The sequence below is a fragment of the Lampris incognitus genome, chromosome 13 (genome assembly GCF_029633865.1).
Source record: "Lampris incognitus isolate fLamInc1 chromosome 13, fLamInc1.hap2, whole genome shotgun sequence".
Lineage (NCBI taxonomy): Eukaryota > Metazoa > Chordata > Actinopteri > Lampriformes > Lampridae > Lampris > Lampris incognitus.
Window position 1 is genome coordinate 47,564,933 of NC_079223.1, and position 14,356 is coordinate 47,579,288.

At 47.4% G+C, this 14,356-nt stretch overlaps 1 protein-coding gene across 3 annotated transcripts in view; it reads right to left on the reverse strand.

The window, feature by feature from the left end:
* The window catches only part of nvl (nuclear VCP like), a 31,934-nt gene that overhangs the window by 11,323 nt on the left and 6,255 nt on the right, over positions 1 to 14,356 (reverse strand). For all 3 annotated transcript variants that reach the window (XR_008811298.1, XM_056292470.1, XM_056292469.1), the window contains exons 11-19: positions 14,041 to 14,142; positions 13,513 to 13,630; positions 11,315 to 11,459; positions 6,761 to 7,136; positions 5,766 to 5,984; positions 3,917 to 4,021; positions 2,888 to 2,950; positions 1,066 to 1,185; positions 643 to 742 (exon numbers count right to left, since the gene is read on the reverse strand). Coding sequence is in view for 2 of the 3 variants with exons in the window: in XM_056292470.1 (XP_056148445.1) it covers positions 643 to 742; positions 1,066 to 1,185; positions 2,888 to 2,950; positions 3,917 to 4,021; positions 5,766 to 5,984; positions 6,761 to 7,136; positions 11,315 to 11,459; positions 13,513 to 13,630; positions 14,041 to 14,142 (1,348 nt within the window). In the remaining variant the exon portion in view is untranslated. The remainder of the gene's footprint in view (positions 1 to 642; positions 743 to 1,065; positions 1,186 to 2,887; positions 2,951 to 3,916; positions 4,022 to 5,765; positions 5,985 to 6,760; positions 7,137 to 11,314; positions 11,460 to 13,512; positions 13,631 to 14,040; positions 14,143 to 14,356) is intronic.

Consider the following 14,356-nt stretch of genomic DNA (forward strand, 5'->3'; position numbering starts at 1 on the left):
AGGAGTGATTTGTGACAGAAGGGTACCAGCAAGAGTTAAAGGGAAGGTTTACAAGATGGTTGTGAGACCAGCTATGTTGTATGGTTTGGAGACAGTGGCACTGATGAAAAGACAGGAGGAGGAGCTGGAGGTGGCAGAGATGAAGATGATAAGATTTTCACTGGGAGTGATGAAGAAGGACAGGATGAGGAACGAGTATATTAGAGGGACAACTCAGGTTGGGCGGTTTGGAGACAAAGCAAGAGAGGCAAGATTGAGATGGTTTGGACATGTGTGGAGGAGAGATGCTGGGTATACTGGGAGAAGGATGCTGAATATGGAGCTGCCAGGGAAGAGGAGAAGAGGAAGACCAAAGAGGAGGTTTATGGATGTGGTGAGGGAAGACATGCAGGTGGCTTGTGTGAGAGAGGAAGCTGCAGAAGACAGGAAGAGATGGAAACGGATGATCCACTGTGGCGCCCCCTAACGGGAGCAGCCGGAAGTAGTAGTAGTAGTAGTAGCAGCAGCAGATAATGTACCTTAATAGTAAGGCAACTATGAATAAGGTTGAAAATATTGAATTTTCCTTTAATTCACTTTGGGTCAAAAGGATGTGGTGCGGCTGAGATCTGCAGGGCTGAGTGGAGCTTTATTTCAGTCTACCTGGTCTGTTGGTGGCGGCCATGAGGAAGACTTGCTGCCGACTCTCTAGGCCATCCATTTCCGTGAGCAGCTGGTTCACAACACGCACGCTAGCACCTGACTGAAGACAAATGAAGTCAGTACAGAGACAAGAACAAGAGAGACATGAACACACTCACAAATTTAATAACAGAAGAACAGTAAATTAAAAAACAAGACAATAACTGTTGCAGATCTAAACTTTTAATTCATATCAGTAATCAGTATTATCATCCTCTATTTCACTCTTACACAACTAAGCCAAGACATTACATTTCAGGAAGACTTGATGAACATCAGTGTTCTTACGCATTAGCTCAGAGCTGAAGATAACTATCTGAACATGACTTCCCGCTCGTGACCTCTGCACTTTCTTACTTGGGATCATATGTTGCTCATGCTTACATCAATGCCAGACCGGCGTGGACACAGTGCGTCGATCTCATCGAAGAAGATTACGCATGGAGCAGAGTTGCGTCCCCTTTGGAAGACCTGCCTCACGGCTCGTTCACTCTCGCCCACATACTGCGTAAAGGGAGACAGAATTAAGTCACTCCAACGTTGTCCACGTGCAACGAGACCCATGATGTGGTAAATGAAGAGCCCGGGACACACAAGCATCAGACCCACTGCAAATATATAGAGTAGACGTTCATTCGTTCATTATCTAAACCGCTTATCCTTACGCAGGGTCACGGGGATGCTGGAGCCATCCCAGTAGTCATTGGGCGGCAGGTGAGAAGACACCCTGGACAGGCCACAAGACCATCACAAAGCCGACACACACACAGACATATCGACACCTAGGGACAATTTAGTGTGGCCGATTCACCTGACCTACGTGTCTTTGGACTGTGGGAGGAAACCGGAGCACCCGGAGGAAACCCACGCAGACACGGGGAGAACATGCAAACTCCACACAGAGGACGACCCGGGACAAACTCCAAGGTTGAATTACCCTGGGGCTCAAACCCAGGACCTTCTTGCTGTGAAGCAACCGCACTAACCACTTTTCCACTGTGCCGCCCAATATAATCTAATAATAATAATAATAATATATTATCGTGTGATAAGACAAAGATGTCCAATTTGCCCATTTGTATTTCTTCTTGTCACACAAATTATGGCTGTGCATATCAAAAAAGGTCAGTTCCAAGGTATTATGACCTTAAATAGAGAATTTAAATTATCCCAACTGGCTGATGCTATGACAACATTTCTATCTAATAGACATGAGGTGACCAAAGTAGTTACGTGTATTGAGGAATTTTCTGCTCTGTCAGGTTTGAAAATGAACTTGAGAAAACCTGTTCTATTACCACTCAAGGAATGTGACCTACCAGAAGTGCCTGGTATCCCAGCACCCAGGTATACAGAGTAGAATGAAACATAAAATAAAGTGGAGGAAGGCTGAAAAGGAGGATCTCTGATGGAGCTATACTGGGAGTTGTGCACATCCAAAAATTGTGGCAACCTCTCAAAAGGTCACCTGAATACAGCTTTCTCATTAGTGATCTCTGTAGCTGTGACTTGTAACCACACCACAAAATGAACTCATTCTGCACTGTCCAGTGTATCTACTCTTCACAGTCACTACTCCCAAACTGGAAGGGTTCGCGTCAACACAACAGAGATACCCAACAAGATTTTTTTTTCTTTCTAAACTTTAGCACTTCATTTTACAAGTTTTTCCAAAATTAATGTAGTGTATCCGCTTATGGGAACATCTAAAACACCACAAAAATGAACGGATGGTCTTGAAACACATGGAGATAACAGCTAAACGCATAGTATGTCAACACGGCAGACGAATAGCAGACAGCAAAAATAAACTCAGCTTATTTGAAAATGAACACGTGGACAAAGAGGAAGCTAATGGAAGGTTTTAACATAATATTCTCTACATGTCTCATTTGCTGAAGGGATGAACTTCAATTCTTTTCCTACTTGGCTCGTTCTTGTCCTGTGCTCAGCTTGATATAATATTTTCTTGGATCTAAATCGCTACTCCACTAAAGCTAGAGATCCAACTCCAGACCCTGAAGGACCGACATACTGCAGATTATGGAGAAGGAACAGCCAGTCTGAGCTCAAAGGCACTGCGAGCCACACAGGATATGGATGGTTAAAAGAGACGGTAATGAAAGATAAGACAGGAAACACTCAACGCTACGACCAGTTTCCATTACTTGTTTGAAGACACAAAGGCAGGTGAAGGGAGACCCACCATGTTGAGGAGCTCCGGCCCCTTGACAGAGATGAAGTTCAGGCCGGACTCATTGGCCACTGCCTGTCATAAAACACACAAAACAGCACAATACCCATGAGCTGAATATTGACCCCCCCTTTTTTTTTCTCCCCAATTGTACTTACCCAATTACCCTTTTTTCCAAGCTGTCCCGGTCGCTGCTCCACCCCCTCTGCTGATCCGGGGAGGGCTGCAGACTACCACATGCCTCCTCCCATACATGTGGAGTCACCAGCCGCTTCTTTTCACCTGACAGTGAGGAGTTTCACCAGGGGGACGTAGCGCGTGGGAGGATCACGCCCCCCCAACAGGCGCCACGACTGACCAGAGGAGGCGTTAGTGCAGTGACCGACCCACACCCGGCCTCCCGCCCACAAACATGCCCAATTGTGTCTGTAGGGACGCCCGACCAAGCCAGAGGTAACACAGGGATTCAAACTGGCGATCCCCGTGTTGGCAGGCAACGGAATAGACCGCTACGCCACCTGGACGCCTGGTTATTAAAACTTGTAAATGAGATTTTGGAAGGAGGGACATCACATACACAGTAGACACACATAGTAAAGCAGGAGAAAGAAACAATTCATAGACACTACTGTACATAGACACTACTTCTACCACTGGCTGGACATGCTGCACATGTCCAGGTATTCAGGTACTTTCCCTGGCTCACAGAAGGTGCAGGGGTGAGTACCTGTACAGGTGAGCCGGTTGCGATACCCTCATCGTATTTTGTATACACACAACTTTAAATCATTTACCGGCATTCAGGGAACAACTACGCATTTATAATAAAGTTGTATAGGTGAAAATTACTTTCATTTACATTTGAGGTGGGCATCGAACCGGCGAGAAGATAAACATCAATAATAGTTTATTGTTATTAGCACGTTTCCCCTGATGCATATTGTGATTATGGCATTGCTTTAAAGTAGGCAGTATTTTGTCATTCAGAAGAAATGAATGTGAGCCAATCCGCCATAAGCGCGGGTTTGTCAGGAAGGGTACCTTGGCCAGTAGTGTCTTTCCACAGCCTGGGGGTCCAGCCAGAAGCACTCCTGCTGGGGTCTTGAGCCCGAGGGCTTTGAAGTGCTCTGGAGAACGCACTGGTGCCTGGAGAACACACACACATTAACATGTCTGGTACTGCAAATGCTTTCACTACAGAATATATATATCCCCCCCCCCCTTTTCTCCTCAGTTGTACTTGGCCAATTACCCCACTGTTCCGAGCCGTCCCGGTCTCTGCTCCACCCCCTCTGCTGATCCGGGGAGGGCTGCAGACGACCACATGCCTCCTCCCATACATGTGGAGTCACCAGCCGCTTCTTTTCACCTGACAGTGAGGAGTTTCACCAGGGGGACGTAGTGCGTGGGAGGATCACGCTACCCCCAGTTCCCCCTCCCTCAGAACAGGCGCCCCGACCGACCAGAGGAGGCGCTAGTACAGCGACCAGGACACATACCCACATCTGGCTTCCCACCCGCAGACACGGCCAATTGTGCCTGTAGGGATGCCCGACCAAGTCGGCGGTACCACAGGGATTCGAACTGCTGATCCCCGTGTCGGTAGGCAGCGGAATAGACCGCCACGCTGCCTGGATGCCCCCTCACTACTTGTCAGAGGAGCAAACAGGCATCATGATGCTACCAGCACTCAGTTGAGCGTTGAAGACGTGTCACGCTTCCATAATGGCGCTGAGTGGGCAGCTTGTTTGCAGAGGAAGTGGTCTTGTTCTGCAGAAGTCATAATACTGAGTGCCAAGTTGCGTGCCGACATAAATAAACGGTATTTTGAGATGGATAGTGATGAGTTATTAGCCAACATTTTGGTTAATTTTAATGTTTAAATAACTGATTGATCAATTACTAGAAGCCATGAAAATATTAAAATTCACTGTTTTTCCCTGAGCTTGGTGATCAGCAGAGAAACAACACATAGCTGTACTTCTGACTGGGCAGAGCAGTGACTGTCGCCTTGCAGTGTCTCGCCTGCTGGAAATTGTGCACACTGGCGTTTCCACAAAACGCTACTGCAAGATGTGGCAGACGTGTTATGGCCGAGTGAGAGGACTGACCAAGAAAACTCTGGTGTCCTTTCATAATGGTTGCATCTGCTGATGGGATTTTAACGGTATTTGATATTTTAAATATCATTTGCAGTTGAAAGGTGGGTTAAAGAAAAGAATTTCACTGGTAAGTCAAAATAAATGAAAAAAAAAAGAAAAATGAAATTGAAATTCATTCATTTATCATCAGCCGCTTCTCCGGAGTCGGGTCTCGGTGGCAGCAAGCTAAGTAGGGCACTCCAGACGTCCCTCTCCCCAGCAATGCCCTCCAGCTCCTCCTGGGAGGATCCCAAGGTGTTCCCAGGCCAGGTTGGACATGTAGTCCCTCCAGCGAGTTCTGGGTCTGCCCCAAGGTCTCCGCCCAGTTGGATGTGCCCGGAAAACCTCCAAAGGAAGGCACCCAGGAGGCATCCTGATCAGATGCCCGAACCACCTCAACTGGCTCCTTTTGACTCCGAGCTCCCTCCGGATGTCCGAGCTCCTCACCCTATCTCTAAGGCTGAGCCCAGACATCCTACGGAGGAAACTCATTTCAGCCGCTCGTATCCGCGATCTCACCCTTTCGGTCACTACCCAAAGCTCATGACCATAGGTGAGGGTTGGAACAAAGATTGAATGACACTGAACCCCCCCCCCCCAAAAAAAACACAAAACACTAATAGGTCAGCACTATACATGTGGTACATATAAAAGTACAGCGTGGTTAAGATGACTTGTGTTTGGCTCTTTGTTTCAGTAAGTTTGCGACCTCAACTGAAGCTAAATATTCAAAACTGAGCTGCTGGTACCAGTATGGCCATGGTCAGCTCTTCACGGATGTCCTGCAGGGCTCCCACATCCTCCCACGTGACGTCAGGTACGGTGGCAAAGCCCTCTCTCTTGGCTGACGGCTGAACTCTGGCCAGGGAAGCCTGAAAGTCTGACATGAGAATAGACAGGCTGGCTAGCTGCTCCTGGGACAGAGAATCGCTGCTCTTCAGCAGCTGCAGCAGGTGCCACAGCTCCCCCTGGTGGACAGGGCAGAACACAGACGAGGCGTGATCAGGGCAAGACCAAGAGAAAAAACTGCCCTACAGTAAAATGTTGGCATCACATCTAGGGCCGGACCTGAATATTTGGCTATCCGGATATTCGTTCGTTGGGTAGGTATTTGGTTTTCAGTTTTGGGATTTGGATATTCGTTATGTTTTTTTGCTAAATGTAGGCTAACAATAAAGGGATGGATGGATGGATTGCAACTGCAAAAATACATTTTGTTGGCATGTTCTTGCAGTATATTCAGTATATTTATTTTTTTTCTCTTTTGTCTTTTTCTCCCCAATTGTACTTGGCCAATTACCCCACCCTCCCGAGCCGTCCCAGCCGCTGCTCCACCCCCTCTGCTGATCCGGGGAGGGCTGCAGGACTACCACATGCCTCCTCCAATACATGTGGAGTCACCAGCCGCTTCTTTTCACCTGACAGTGAGGAGTTTCACCAGGGGGACATAGCATGTGGGAGGATCACGCTATTCCTCCCAGTTCCCCCTCCCCCCTGAACAGGCACCCCGACCGACCAGAGGAGGCGCTAGTGCAGCGACCAGGACACATACCCACATCTGGCTTCCCACCCACAGACACGGCCAAGTGTGTCTGTAGGGATGCCGGACTAAGTCGAAGGCAACACGGGGACTCGATCCGGCGATCCCCGTGTTGGTAAGCAATGGAATAAACCACTACGCTACCCGGACGCCCCCAATAAAGTTCATTATTATTATTATTATCAGCATCATATCATTGCTTACCTTGACGGGCTCCGGAGAGACAAGTGAATGCTGCCTCGACTCTTCCTGAGGAAACTCTTTAATCTCCGTCATCTCCTGACTCGTTGTCTCGACTGCGGCGTGGCCGTCGACGGGTGCTGTAGTGCATCTCTCCTCCTCAGGAGCCAGCTCCTCAGCGAGAGGTACCACGTTTTTAGGTCCACATGCTGACAGCGCCACCACTGGGCTCTGTGACTGGCCTTGCATTTTCAGAAACACCCTGTTTACAGCACTCATGGCAGCTTCACGGCACAGCGCCATCAGGTCAGCACCCACATAGCCAGGAGTGAGCCGTGCCAGCTGCTGGTAGTTGAAGTCCTCGGAAAGCTTCAGTTTTCGACACAGAGTCTTCAGGATCCTGAGAAAGTATAAAACAGTCGTTTTCATATAAACTGTTGAGATATTTGGAATTAAAAAACAGCAGTTGGTTTCAAAACCAACTGTCTCACACAACATAAGGTGTTTCCAAACATTGGGTCATTATGCAGCATGTAAGCCAAGGATCTGAAGTGCACAATAACCAGGGCCCTAACTTCATAGTTATCATTCATAGTTAATCACTCACTTTCTTTCAGATATTCAACTTTTTTGTGCTACATGGGCAGATCACTAAAACACTATTGGATTGTATGCTGCTGTGAAGAGTTTGGGATATTTGTTGACTTTGCGTGCCTGTGGACAAAAGTGTTTTTTTTTTTCTTCTTTTCTTTGCACAATGAGTTCATTTCATGTAAACCTCTTGTCATAATGATCGACACTTCCTCTCTGGTAGTTGGTGCAGTTGTTATGGAGAGAAGGATGAGACATCTGATTCTGATTTGTAGTGGTGTTTTGGAAAAACAGGTGCTTGTGAGATACACGGCCACGGAGTAATGAAGTTCCTCTAACTGTGGCTGCTTACCCCGACTGTGTTCCATGAATCATTTTGTCAAATTTTGTGGGAAATATGACATGGAGACAAGCATTTGGAAACATATATGCGGATCATAAGTCAGATTTCCAGACCGGATCGGTAGCCACCCGTACTGTTGGCCAGCAGGGTGCCAGTGGAAACTCTGGTACTGTTGAGTGAAGGAGAAGAAGAGGGGGAAGGCATGTGCAGAGGCAGCAGGAGAAGAGTAAGGGTACGAGTGCGGACGTGAGTCACTTCCAAAGTGGGAAGATGGTGACGTGAAGTCATGTTTGCAGCGGCCTCACCCAGTACCGTCGACGCAGTGTCTTTGTCCACGTCTGCATCTAATTTTTTGTCTCCGTTTGTTGGCTGGGAGACTTGGCGCTGGATCGGCTGTGGGCGCTTGGTCTGCTGCGCTGTGGGCCCAGGGACTGTGGCCTTGCCCGGAGCTGCACCCGAGGAGGTAACACGGAGGGCGGTCCGACAGGACGTGTAATCGGGGCAGGCTAGGCTAACTGCTAGCCCATGCAGACCGGAGGTTCCGACAGTCATCCTGGCTAGCGTTTGTTCCCTTGGACAGTGATTTTTTTTTTTTTTACGTGTTAGTTTGAATATGTGTGTTCTTGGATGTGTTTTTGTCTGTATGTTGCACTGCTGTGGGCTGGGGGAAACGGCATTTCATTTCACTTCATGTGCGCAAGTACATGAGGTGAAATGACAAATAAAGTGTTCCTGTTCCTGAGAGTCAGAACTTTGAATGTTGGCATGATGACTGGTAAAGGGAGAGAGCTGGCTGATATGATAGAGAGAAGGAAGGTAGATACACTGTGAGTGCAAGAGACCAGGTGGAAGGGGAGTAAGGCCAGGAGCACTGGAGGTGGGTTCAAACTCCTCTACCATGGTGTGGATGGGAGGAGAAATGGAGTAGGGGTAATCCTGAAGGAAGAGCATGTGAAGAGTGTGTTGGAGGTATAAGGACTATCAGACAGAGTGATGAGTATGAAGCTGGAAATCGAAGGTGTATTGATGAATGTTATCAGCACATATGCCCCGCAAGTTGGGTGTGAGATGGAAGAGAAAGAAGAATTCTGGAGTGAGTTGGAGGAAGTGGTGGAGAGGGTACCCAAGGAGGAGAGAGTGGTGATTGGAGCGGACTTCAATGGACATGTTGGTGAAGGGAACAGAGGGGATGAGGAGGTGATGGGTAGGTATGGTGTCAAGGAGAGAAATGTGGAAGGACAGATGGTGGTGGGTTTTGTGAAAAGGATGGAAATGGCTGTGGTGAATACATATTTCAAGAAGAGGGAGGAACACGGGGTGACATATAAGAGTGGGGGAAAGTGCACACAGGTGGACTATATCTTATGTAGGAGGTGTGATCTGAAAGAGATTGGGGACTGCAAGGTGATGACAGGGGAGAACGTAGCTAGGCAGCATCGGATGGTGGTATGTAGGATGACTTTGGAGACCAAGAAGAGGAAGAGAGTGAAGGCAGAGCCAAGGATCAAATGGTGGAAGTTGAAGAAGGAAGACTGTTGTGTGGAGTTCAGGCAGGAGTTAAGACAGGCACTGGGTGGTAGTGAAGAGTTGCTGGATGGCTGGAAAACAGAGGAAGGAAGACAAGGAGACTCGGTGGTGGAATGAGGAAGAACAGCAAAGTATACAGAGGAAGAGGTTGGTGAAGAAGAAGTGGGACAGTCAGAGAGATGAACAAAGTAGACAGGAGTACAAGGAGATGCAGCGTAAAGCGAAGAGAGAGGTGGTGAAGGCAAAGGAAAAGGCGTACGGTGAGTTGTATGAGAGGTTAGACACTAAGGAAGGAGAAAAGGACTTGTACCGATTGGCTAGACAGAGGGACCGAGCTGGGAAGGATGTGCACCAAGTTAGGGTGGTGAAGGGTAAAGATGGAAATGTGCTGACAAGTGAGGAGAGCGTGTTGAGAAGGTGGAAGGAGTACTTTGAGGGGCTGATGAATGAAGAAAATGAGAGAGAGAAGGTTGGATGACGTGGGGATAGTGAATCAGGGAGTGCGGTGGATTAGCAAGGAGGAAGTGAGGGCAGCTATGAAGAGGATGAAGAGTGGAAAGGCAGTTGGTCCTGATGACATACCTGTGGAGGCATGGAGGTGTTTAGGAGAGATGGCAGTGGGGTTTTTAACTAGATTATTTAACACAATCTTGGAAAGTGAGAGGATACCTGAGGAGTGGAGAAGAAGCATACTGGTACCGATTTTCAAGAACAAGGGCGATGTGCAGAACTGTAGCAACTACAGAGGGATAAAGTTGATCAGCCTCAGCATGAAGATATGGGAAAGAGTAATAGAAGCTAGGTTAAGAGGAGAGGTGGTGATCCGCGAGCAGCAGTATGGTTTCATGCCACGAAAGAGCACCACAGATGTGATGTTTGCTTTGAGAATGTTGATGGAGAAGTATAGAGAAGGTCAGAAGGAGGTACATTGTGTCTTTGTGGATTTAGAGAAAGCATATGACAGAGTGCCGAGAGAGGGGAGGTGTGGTATTGTATGAGGAAGTCAGGAGTTGCAGAGAAGTATGTAGGAGTGGTGCAGGACGTGTATGAAGGCAGTGTGACAGTGGTGAGATGTGTGGTAGGAGTGAGGAGAGCCTGGAGAGGTGGAGGTATACACTGGAGAGAAGAGGAATGAAAGTCAGTAGGAGCAAGACAGAATACATACGCATGAATGAGAGAGAGGACAGCGAAATGGCGAGGCTGCAAGGAGTGGAGGTGACGAAGGTGGATGAGTTTAAATACTTGGGGTCAAGTGTACTGTAACAGGGAGTGCAAAGAGAGGTGAAGAGAGTGCAGGCAGGGTGGAGAAGAATGTCAGGAGTGATGTGTGACAGAAGGGTACCAGCAAGAGTTAAAGGGAAGGTTTACAAGATGGTTGTGAGACCAGCTATGTTGTATGGTTTGGAGACGGTGGCACTGATGAAAAGACAGGACGTGGAGCTGGAGGTGGCAGAGATGAAGATGATAAGATTTTCATTGGGAGTGATGAAGAAGGACAGGATTAGGAACGGGTATACTAGAGGGACAGCTCAGGTTGGACGGTTTGGAGACAAAGCAAGAGAGACAAGACTGAGATGGTTTGGACATGTGTGGAGGAGAGATGCTGGGTATATTGGGGGAAGGATGCTGAATATGGAGCTGCCAGGGAAGAGGAGAAGAGGAAGGCCAAAGAGGAGGTTTATGGATGTGGTGAGGGAGGACATGCAGGTGACTGGTGTGTCAGAGGAAGATGCAGAGGACAGGAAGAGATGGAAACAGATGAGCCGCTGTGGCGCCCCCTGACGGGAGCAGCCAAAAGGAGTAGAAGATATAGCAATGTCTAATCTTCACACTGATGGTCACATGTGGTTGTGTCAGTTATATAGAGGCATCAAAATTAAGTGGAGACTGACAGTGGCAAACTCCTTGCAGCGGCTTTAATAAAAGAAGAATACTGAGCAGATCACCACCTGTCTTTCATTTGTGTTATTCAGTTTAGTGTTAAATTACTTGTCTCAGTTGTGCAGAAAACATGAAAACTGACCCATTTCTACACACGTGCCTCCCTTTACTGCTTTTCTTTCAACCGTTGTTTAACCAAATCCAATACACATTAAATCTGAGCTTTTTTAACACACCTGAGACGAGCGGCTTCATCGGGGATTCCCAGGCAGATCTCTCTGTCGAAGCGCCCGGCACGGCGGAGTGCAGGGTCCAGGGAATCTGGCCTGTTGGTGGCGCCGATGACCAAAACCTGGGCTGTCACTGCCATGGAATTCAGCTCTGAGGAGAAGCAGCATGCTGGATGAATAGTGGGCAACAGCTGACTTTATTCAGCTAATCAATACATGTTGAGTCCTGCACTGATGACAACTTCATGGACATCGGGCATATTTCCTGCAACAGTTTTTATTAATGATTAATAAGTTGGGGTTTTTTTTCACGATAAACAAAGCATATACACAAGTATTCCAATTACAAATGACATGGATATTAAACCAGGATGCGATGGAAATGACACAAACACAACCAGATCAAAAATAACTAGGAGATAGGAGAGACATCCTGAGATGAGAGAAAAAAAAGAGGGGAAAAAACAAAAGAAGAAGAAAACCATGACTGCGATGTGTGGAGTGCTTCAGTTTACAGCATTTCTTGTCAACAGGTATTCTAACCAAATGTACCTCTCAGTTATTTGCATTTTATGTGCTACGTCGCTGTTATGAGCTAGAAATGCCATTAAACGCTCCATATATAAGAATGCTACTGCCCCAGTTTCAGGTGATGTTCCTCCACCTTATCAAGCAGCCTGTATGAGAACTGTTCTAGTGATGTTCCTCCACTTTATCAAGCAGCCTGTATGAGAACTGTTCCAGTGATGTTCCTCCACCTTATCAAGCAGCCTATATGAGATCTGTTCTAGTGATGTTCCTCCACCTTATCAAGCAGCCTGTATGAGAACTGTTCTAGTGATGTTCCTCCACCTTATCAAGCAGCCTGTATGAGGACTGTTCTAGTGATGTTCAGGTGATGTTCCTCCACTTTATCAAGCAGCCTGTATGAGAACTGTTCTAGTGATGTTCCTCCACCTTATCAAGCAGCCTGTATGAGAACTGTTCTAGTGATGTTCCTCCACCTTATCAAGCAGCCTGTATGAGAACTGTTCTAGTGATGTTCCTCCACCTTATCAAGCAGCCTGTATGAGAACTGTTCTAGTGATGTTCAGGTGATGTTCCTCCACCTTATCAAGCAGCCTGTATGAGAACTGTTCTAGTGATGTTCAGGTGATGTTCCTCCACCTTATCAAGCAGCCTGTATGAGAACTGTTCTAGTGATGTTCAGGTGATGTCCTTCACCTTATCAAGCAGCCTGTATGAGAACTGTTCTAGTGATGTTCAGGTGATGTTCCTCCACCTTATCAAGCAGCCTGTATGAGAACTGTTCTAGTGATGTTCCTCCACCTTATCAAGCAGCCTGTATGAGAACTGTTCTAGTGATGTTCCTGCACCTTATCAATCAGCCTATATGAGATCGGTTCTAGTGATGTTCAGGTGATGTTCCTCCACCTTATCAAGCAGCCTGTATGAGAACTGTTCTAGTGATGTTCAGGTGATGTTCCTCCACCTTATCAGTGCAGAGGCGGCTTTCCATTCTCTGACCACAAGTTTCCATCCTGACATAAGGGCGGTCTGGATCCAGTCAGCGAGCGGTGGAGTAACGTCACTTCATGCAGAGGGGTCACCCAATCCAGAGGGGTCACCCAAAACAAACAGACTGGAGGAGAAAGGGATGTCTAGGCAGGTTTTTTTTTTTTTTTTAAATCAACGTGTATAGCAGACCAGAACTCCTATAATTTTGGGCAACTCCCAAGCATGTGTACGAAAGTACCATCTTTGTCGAGACACCTCTAGCACTCTGAGCTGTCCACCAAACCCACTCGACGCAGCCTAGATGGCATCTGGTAGACTCTGTTTATCATTTTGAATGGGGTCAGCCTTGTTCGCAGTTCCCTTGACGTTTTTTTCCCCCCATTCCTAAGTATTCTTCCTCATTGTGCCTCTGAAAGTGAAACCTTTAAATCAGTTTCCCATGTCAGTTTCAGGGTCAATGTATTGGAATCTGAGGCTGTGAGGATCATAGAACAGTAGACAGAAGCCCCATGACCACATCCAAAGATCTTCAGGACCCTCCCTGCAACGGTTTTAACCATCACTCGGCCTCTTGCACGCCACACTGCTCAGTGGAACTGGTCAACCAATGTTTCCGAATGGCAGACTTGGTGGCAGGTGAATGACTTTTGGGAACTGTACAACCACAACCACAGATGTGTTCTTACCGTCCATACAAGTGAGAAGCTGTGCAACCATCCTCCTTTCCATGTCTTTAGAGGCCACCTCCCTCTTCGGGGTAATGGCATCGATCTCGTCTATGAACAGGATGCACGGCGCGCTGGTCTGCAGAGGCAACGATGGACCAAAGGTGAAAAACAGTTTTGTTGATGCGTCGTGGTTAATACAGGAGAACGCCATCACTGTCACCCAGAATCAACCGCCACATTAGTGTCACCACGCCACTAACAGCAGCACTGTTTTCCAAGTCACATTTTGGTACAGAAATGATTATTTTGAGAGATTTTGAGATACTTCATTAATCCCCACGGGGAAATTCTTCTGCATTTAACCCATCCTAGCTGTGTAGCTAGGAGCCGTGGGCAGCCGCCATGCAGCACCCGGGGACCAACTCCAGTTCGTCTTGCCATGCCTCGGTCAGGGGCACAGACAGGAGTAGTAACCCTAACATGCATGTCTTTTTTTTTTTGGGGGGATTTATGATTATTTGTATAAATCAGGGCCAGCTCACTTACCGTGGCCAGTTCAAACAGCTCTCTGAGTTTCTGCTCCGACTCGCCAGAGACTCCGGACACCAACTCTGGAGAAGAAACCTTCAGCATGGGCAGCTCCAGCTCCTGGGAGCATGGGAGGGGTTACACCCGCATTAACTTCATACAGATAAACACATTAAATGGAAAGACGTTTGACCCTAAGGCAGAAGTGCATAGCCTTACAACCAAATTCACTTACAAAGTTGGCCAGTACACACCAGCACATATAGCACACCCACTGTATAACATAATCACTCAATTTACAACAAACACACAAGTGTGCATATATATATATATG